The 8,777-nt window shown below is 33.7% G+C and overlaps 2 protein-coding genes across 2 annotated transcripts; one reads left to right on the plus strand and one right to left on the minus strand.

Annotated features, from left to right (window-relative positions):
- Positions 1 to 1,205: 1,205 nt before the first annotated feature.
- Positions 1,206 to 4,073, plus strand: LOC145039172 (uncharacterized). The gene is made up of 3 exons (XM_078987279.1): positions 1,206 to 1,629; positions 2,628 to 2,737; positions 2,837 to 4,073. Exons 1-3 carry the CDS (start codon positions 1,418 to 1,420, stop codon positions 3,796 to 3,798), a joined length of 1,284 nt encoding a protein of 427 aa, XP_078843405.1. The 5' UTR covers positions 1,206 to 1,417; the 3' UTR covers positions 3,799 to 4,073.
- A 2,239-nt stretch (positions 4,074 to 6,312) lies between these two features.
- HB24 (homeobox protein 24) lies at positions 6,313 to 8,266 on the minus strand. The gene has a single exon (XM_078992415.1). The coding sequence runs from the start codon at positions 7,416 to 7,418 to the stop codon at positions 6,507 to 6,509; it is 912 nt and encodes a 303-aa protein (XP_078848541.1). The 5' UTR covers positions 7,419 to 8,266; the 3' UTR covers positions 6,313 to 6,506.
- Between the last annotated feature and the right edge of the window lie 511 nt (positions 8,267 to 8,777).

The following is an 8,777-nucleotide window of genomic DNA, read 5'->3' on the forward strand; positions in this document are numbered from 1 at the left end:
ACGATGATGTAGGAGAACAAACACATGGTCGATCGTTGGAATACATCAATAGTTATGTTGCTATGTTATTTTGGTTCAAACGGGGTGGACTAATTTTGCTTCAAGTTATTAAGACCATACTCTAGATTTTATCCCAAACATGGAAGTCCAAGTCATCTTCAACGGTTTAAATAGTTTTGGCCTGTTTATTACAATTGGTTTAACTGGATATTCACAAAAACTCTCTGTTGTCAAAAAATATATAAGCATAAAACTAATGCTTATTAACCCATTCTATTCCCGAATTATCGGTACATGTTTTTAAAAAACACTGGTTGAGAACGAGATCTCAAAATGCTTTAACTAGATCTTACTTCAAACTAGAAAGAAATATCATGGAAGATATTATGATATATGTCATGAATAGATTCTGGCCATACTTAAAACACACAGCCCCTAAGAGTTAATACCAAAGTTAATAAACAAAGAAAAAGAGTGTTCAAAGGACATTATGTACGTATGTTAACACTTATTCTAATGCTTATTCTTCTTCATTATGTGCATTTCATTAAACATTATGTATCATTATTTGGAAACGATCTCATCAATCCATTAAAAAAAACCTTCAATCATTTCTTGACTATATAATTAGGACATCTAAAAATCACCTCACTTTTTCTTTGTCCATGAAATCGAAGACTAATTAGCATCATCATCACAATAGCATCTACCAATTTCTTTTGCTTTGTTAAAAAAAAAAAATGGAACTTAATTGTCTTGATTGGAAACCATGGAGCTTGTTTTTTGAATTGCTTCACTACCAATAACAAAGAAACCAAATTAATTGAGACAATCCATCATTTAACCTAATTAAATTTGCCATGTCACAAGCCACACCAACATCATAAGACACCGATAAACCGGCAAACAGGAACAAATCTGTTAGTCAACATCGATTTCTTTTTTACAAAAAAAAAAATAAATAAATAAATAAATAAAAAATTCATGTCTTCTATATTTGTAGAAAAAACAATTGAAATACAGAAAAATAATAACCAACATAATGATTTTCTCACCATCTTGGCATCATTTGTGTATTGTGATGGTATTTTTAAGTACTGGTTGATTCGACATTTCCATATACTTGGATTATTTTAACAAAAATTGTGTGAGAGAGAGAAAATGACTATGTGAGAGAGAAAGAGAGGAACGTGGCGGGAATACAGCGCAACCGGAAATACGAAGAACAGTGGAAGCCGCCACGTTGCCGAATGTAGTCGGTCAACCGTCCCTCACCGCTTTCAACGTAACATCTTCCATTCCCAAGAATTTCAAAATCTCTCCCATAATACTATCAGATTTCTTTGTTCTCTAAAAGAATTTCAGCTCCTCCGGTTGCTGTTTTGTATCGATAGAAAATCATCAAGGTGAAGTCACAATGGGAAAGGCGGTGGTTCTGATGGTGTTATGGCTAACGGCGAGTGCGACGGTATGCCGGAGTTCTAACACGGCGGAGAAGGGTGTCGAGAACGTGAAAGATAAGGCGAGTAAGGTGGCAGGGAATGTGAAGGTGAAGGCCGAAGGTGCTGTGGATGGGGCTAAGGATAAAAGTGGCACATGGGCAGATTGGGCCATGACAAAAGTCACCACGTAAGCAATATATCTTCGTTTTTTTCATTATATAATCAACATGTTAGATTAGGTTTAATTACAGGAATTTAATTAACACTTTGTGTTCTTTGAAAACCTTTTCTTAAAATCAGAGATTCAAGATTACTCTTAAGATTTTGATTAAGAAATTAACATTATCGTAGTAAGCTAGTTGCTAACTTCGGGTTTCTTGTTCGTGGATGGAATTGCCTTATAATATGTTCATGAACTAATAAATTTTAATTTGGATTACAATTAGGAACTCGAATAAATGGAATTATGACAAAATCTCATGTGTGGTATCTATTGGGATTCAAAATTCATGGCTTTCTTGCGTAATTGTAATAAACTCTCAAATTACAGTTTAATTTGTGCATATAATGAAATTTGATTCTCCGTAATTGTAATGATGGAATAGCATATATTAATGCATCAAGATTGTTATAATTGCGTATATTTGTGTGATCTTTGATCAAAATCATGTTTAATTTGTTAAAATAAACCATGCGTCATTGATTTGAGATCTTACTTCATTACTATTGGATGATTAAGAACTCGTACGCATTCCTAGTTCTTTTTACAACATTTTCTATACTTAGAACCTCGGTAATTAAGCAGAATAGAATCCGAAATCAGAATCATCGCTTCTGATACTTCAATCCTATTAATGATTGCTAATTGAACTACAACAAAATTAAGATTTGTTTAGGAAAAATCAAATTATATTGCAAACATCTAACAAGGATCAATTACTTGGCATCCCAATTAAGATTAGGTTGACGACTTTTATGTAGAAGATGTTATTTTAAAATTGAATTAATTTTATCAAATTATATATGAAGTGATTTATACAAAAATTTGGTAACAATTGAAACATGCAAGTAGAAGTAGGTTTTAGCAATGTTCTCCATTGGTTCATTATCATCACTTTGTCCATCTTGTAAGTTAGTTACTTGTGTCCAAATCTAATAACTAACTTTCATATATGAACATATTAGGGGTCTTCGTATGAATAAGGATGGTGTCAAAGAAGGTGCTCACAATGCAGTGGATAAAGCTAGTGATGCTGCATCAAGAAGCACAACCCAAATGAACAATGCTGCTTCTGGTATTAATCGTATTCACAGATATGCATACATACATTCATGCACATGCTTAATGCTTATATCATGTAATTAATTAATTAATCCTATCTATTTGTTTACAGAAACTTCAAAGTACGTGTCTCAAAAGACCGAAAAAGTCGGAAACTTGGCATCTGAAAAAGCAAGTCAAGCCATGGGCTGTGGTGGTGATGCTCAAGAAAATGGAGAGGTGGTTGGATTAGAAGCATACGCATACATTTCTGGACTTGCAAATGAAGCCATGAAAAGGGTTCAATCAATGACTACTGGTGCTGAAGTGATAATAGAAGAGAAAGGGAATTATGCATATGATGAAGGTTCAGATATGGCTCAAAATGCTAAAGAAACAATGAAGGATAAAGCATCTGAAGCGTACGATAATGCGGATAAAAAAATACGAATGAAAACCGATAGAGTTGTGTCAGAGGGTAAAGACAAAGCAGAAGATGCGTATAACACAGCCGCTGATGTGGCGTCTGATGTGGCGGATCGTGCAAAAGAGAAAGGTTCTGATGCTTATGATAAGAGTAAAGATAAGGCTGAGGAAGCTTATGGGGTTGCAAAAGATGCAACTAAGGAGAAAGGTAAAGAAGCATATGATGTTGCGAAGGAGAAATCATCAGATGCTCATGATGTTGCAAAGGAGACATTGAAGGAGAAGGCTATGGAAGCTTATGGTGTTGCACAGGATAAAGGTTCAGATGCTTATGATGCAGCTAAAGATAAAGCATCCGAGGGCTATGATGTAGCTAAAGACAAAGCATCCGAGGGATATGATGTAGCTAAAGATAAAGCATCTGAGGGATATGATGTAGCTAAAGAGAAACTATCTCAATCCTATGATGCAGCAAAAGATAAGATTGATGAATCTGGGATTTCAAAGGATTCAATGAAGGAGAAAGGTAAGGAAACATATGATGTTGTGAAAGAAAAAGCTTCTGATGCTGCAGAGAATGCAAAGGAAAAAGCTAAGGAAAATTATGAGGTTGCTAAGGAGAAGACATCGGATGCTGCAGCGAATCTAGGAGAGAAAATGAGGAATTAATTAATGCATACATATGAGAATTCAACATGAAGTTCTTTTGATCATTACTATGATGGCTGTCTTTGATCTCCATGAGGTTTCTTCTTTCTTGTTTTTATACTTTTGTTGGTAGAATATACATACATCATAGATTCTTGTAGCTCTTTGTTTTATAAATATATAGTTATAATACGCGATGTTAACTTCCTATTGGAAGTGTTAATAAGATGTATATATATAATAGTACATTGCCAAAGGTGGCATTTCGATATTTTCCTTTTTCGCTTAAAGGAGTATAGTTGGTATATATTTATTTTTTTGCTTTTATATCATTTGTTTCCAAACTAATATGAATTGAATATGTTGTCATGCAACTCTTTTGTTACACTAGACATGTCAGATAACTGGTTGTACAGTGTTTGGCTTGCTTTTGAAGAGTATAGTCAGACAGACAGACTGGGACCGATGTCGATGAAATAAACAATGTGGAACAGAGTGGGGAATATATACTTGCCCTTGAACTCACATATGTGCAAAATATGTAAATAACAATTCAACCTCATAATTGAAAATAACCCTAGAAGGTCTGCTCAGTCCCATCTAGTCTACTCTAGTCTAGTCTAGTCTAGTCGTATAACATGTGCAAACTTTAGTATACACAATGGAAGGAGTGTTATTATGTTCTCTTGCGAATAAAACAAGAAGCACTATGTAAAATCTCCACACGAACCAAGTTTGTTACACTAGACATGTGGGGCCGACGTCAATGCTATTCGACACTCTTGAAGTAAGGTAATTATTTTTTTGAACGTTTTTTACTGCTTTGATTTCCTATTAAAAGTCATGATACCACCCTTGGAATCGTTTAAGTTATGTTAGTGGTAGTTGTCCTTCTCCCCTTTAAAAATTAACTTAACAATGGTTTAGGGTTTCAACTTTTATTATTAAATTATATTTAGATGCTCCAAATGTTTTAATATTATTATTGTTATTATTACCATTATTAGGGCTGCAAATGGCATGCTTGGTACCTGATGGCTGATACAAGTCTTCTTGGAGCTACTTTCTCATATTATCTTCTCTAAAAGTTAAGTTTCATATATCTATATTTTGTTATATTCAATATTTAAATTGTGAAGCATATTTTGTCTTTAACCCATAGGTACAAGCTCAGAATTATATTTGTCAGAGTACCTAGAGAACCACATATATATAGCTCATAAATCATATAAATTATTGAGTTTCTGTAAACACGTATCTCCATATCTACAGCGTATCTGAGGTTTGATCGAATTCTAGAGTACATGCATTACTGTGTAGGGGACAACTCTTTAATATTATTAAAAATGGCCCCATTATTGAAGGATGCACCAGTGAAAGCTCTTTGACGAAATGTAGTACAAGAGGAAACAAGTAATAGTACTGTTAATGTTGGGGAGATATTAAGCTTCTATTATGTAGAACTTATTGGGTTTAGATCCTTAGTTCCTCTATTAAATTAATCATTTACAATAAATTGTTAGTGTTTGTGTCTTATTAGTATTACTAGTTGTGAGACGTATGTATTATATGATAGTTGTGAGACTCATGTACTATATAAGTTAATTAAAAAAAATTAGATAAAAAAGTTTAAATATTTGAGAAGTTTAAATTTATAAGAAAATAATAAATTATTAAAATTAAAATGTTTTTTTTTTATATTTTAAATTTAAACAAATAACTTAAATAAATAAACAAAAGGAATTAGTAAGCTTTAATTTGATAATTTGAGAATTTTAAAATTAGAAGGTAAATTCGTTGATAAAATTGATATCTATTTATTATTATATTTATTGTAATTATTACATTAAAATATTATGTGGAATTTATTAAAATAAAAAACCTATAAAATGAGATGTGGAAAAAAATAATTTAAAATAACCAAAAAATAACATTTGATAAATTGAATGAGAATATGATATTTGGCAAAAAAAAAAAATTTTTTTATTTATTAGAGTAATTATTGTAATTATTACATTAAAATATTATATGGAATTTACTAAAATAAAAAAACCAATAAAATGACATATGACATGTGGAAAAAAAATAATTTAAAATAACTAAAAAATAGCATTTGACAAATTGAATGAGAATGTGATATTTAGAAAAAAAAAATTATTTATTAGAGTAAAATCACATAGATATGTTTTAGGATTAGGATTAATGTCTATAAATGAGTAACAAATTATTTATTTCTGTATAAAACACTATTCATTCCAAAAAATAATGTAAGTAACGAATTAGCTGATTTCCCCCCACAAATTATCATTAAAACCATTGAAAATAATGGCATTATTTTGTGAACAATTTACTTTTTGATAGCATTTTTTTAAATTAATAGTGTTTCGTGAAAAAAAAAAGTCTGTTAGTTACTAGATTATTAGATTAACCCTATGTTCTATTGTTGGTGCCTAATACTCACTTCATGACATATTGATCAAAAGATAGAAATATTCTATGGTATATTGATCAAAAGATGAAAACATATCATAAGAATTAGTCAAACGAGACTACAATATTGATCTTAATTAAAATCTTGGGAGGCATAAATTAAAATATATGTATGTAGTGTTGCTATTGGCTATATATCGCCTAAAATCCTCTATGCAAATAATAGGTAAAGAAAAATAGGAAAAGTTTAGGTCAATTAATCTGTAGAGATCAGATCATGAGATTAATTAATTATAATCTTACGGTTGTTTCTTCTTCATGGCTTGTTTGCTGTTATGCATCCATACTTTGAACACTTGTCTTTTCAGTCCAACTTCATTGCAGAATTCTCGAATCTCTTGTTCATCTTGCTTCTGAATCTTCCACCCTATTCTTTCAGCAAAATCATGCATCTTTTCCTTTTGTTCTTCACTGAATTTTGTTCGGAATCTTTTCTTTGATGGCTGCTCCATCATGTGTCGACCGGCGTGTGTCCGGTAGATGTCAAGGTCTTCACTTGACGATTCCGTCGGTGCAACACTGTTCCCACCGAACGCCACCATGATTGGCGGCGTCTGGCGGTGGTGGTACCTGAGGTGTGGTTGTTGATGATGAGGTGGCTGCATTGTGGTAGATCGAGGTGGTGGGTTATGTATCGACATCGAAGGTACCCTTGTGGCGGATGGCTCGCCTTCCACCTCTCGTCGGTGGAAACTCCGGTGGCATTCACAGGCGGCGCATTTTAAACCTTCTGGTGTGTTTTCTTCTCCACTAGCCATAAACTCCCCACACCCATCGACAACATGTGCGCCCATGCTGGCAGCATGGTTCTTTAAGCATTCCCGATAACGAACCGCCACATCAGGCGGTGGCAGTGGCGGTGGTGGTGGCCGTGTTTCGGATACTGGTTCAGCTGGAGATGGAGCAGGATCTGGATCTGGGTCAAGCTCTCTTCTTCTTTCTCTATACGCTTCCATTTGTTCTTCTTGCAATAATCCACCATAATCGTGTCTCTGATGCAGATGAAGACGATTTTGATCTGAGCTCTCATTTCTTGTAGCGTTTGAAGAATTCAAACCTCCATAACTGAAGATGGAAGGTGATATTACCCGATTAGCTTGAGATGGGTTATTGTGATTCATACCCAAACCCTCTCTCTCTCTAGCTTCCATGTTTCTCTCTCTCTGTAAACGAATATTACTCTAAGATCTCTCTGAACTTCAAATCTAAAAGGAAAAAGATCAAATCTAGCAGAAACCAATTCAGAACCTCCCAATAACCCTATATCGCGTGAGGTGAGAAGTTAATGGAGAATAAAACTTAATAGTGCACTGAACTGTAGTAAAAAAAAAAAAAAAAGAATCTTCAACCGCTAAAGTGATGACATTTTCCCATCAAACAGGACCCCACGAAATGCAGGTTTTTAATCAGGAAGGAGAGATTTCCAGACAGAAAAGGAGATCGATAATGAATGGAGGTTGAAGAAAGTGTCTCCTAAGAACCCATCATGAAGTCATGTGGTTATAAAGAAAGCATTCAAGAAAGAAAAGAAACAAAAGATACAAAAGAAACAAAAGAAACAAAAGAAGCAGATCATGGGTCGGGTTTGGAGCTGAAAAAGTAAGAAACTTGTGAGGTTAGTGTTATCGGGTGGTCCAGTTTGCCTTGTGTTCTCCCATGGAAGAAGAAGAAGAAGAAGTTTATAAGTTTGTATGTGGTCGAATGGTAGTAGTGATGATTAAGTGTTTTTGTTGCCTTGTCTTTTCCTACATTCTCATTATCCTATTGTTAGGAATGGGTTCGAAAAAGGCAACTTTCTCCCTCACCCGAAACAACTGAATTCAGGTGGATGATTCTTTAGTGGTTTGTACATTGTGCATAGGGAGTTGTATGTTTGAAGGTGTTTAGTGGTTTTAGATTGGGAGGTAGTGAATCGATCGTCTAAATTGGGAAGGAGGGGTAAAGGGGAGGGGGTGAGGGTTGTTTTTTTTAATTAGGTGGGGTGTGGAGTTAAAGGGAAAATGATGGTCCACAATTCTCAGTCTTTTGAGGACAGGGCTATGCCAGGGCTTTGAAGGTCCGTTCTTTTGTCATCTAATGCTTCACCGCGTACACGGCCTACTTTTATTATTTATAAGCACATGTTTGTGGGTGGCTGCTAAAACAAGCAAGATATAGCAATGAATTATAGTATGGTCTTTGGATTTTGGAGCCATGTTGCCCTTAGGGTTCCTATTTGCATAGGACAAAAACTGTTGATGGATTTATAAGAGTATAGGACTCATTGTATTTTTAATGTAGTCCCTTTATATTGATAATTAATTTTTCTATTTGTTCATTATCTGAATAATTGTTTTTTCTTTTCTTTTGTATATCTGTTGGTAACAAATTTGTTGGAAGTGTTCGTATATGACAATTATAACATGATGTAACAGGTTCTATTCGGTCATAATGGTTATATATGAACAATTTTAACAAATTCATTATCTAGATGTATAAAAAAAATTATACAAATATAAACAAAACGAAGA

Source organism: Lactuca saligna, chromosome 4 (genome assembly GCF_052625555.1).
Source record: "Lactuca saligna cultivar CGN05327 chromosome 4, ASM5262555v1, whole genome shotgun sequence".
Taxonomy (NCBI): Eukaryota; Viridiplantae; Streptophyta; class Magnoliopsida; order Asterales; family Asteraceae; genus Lactuca; species Lactuca saligna.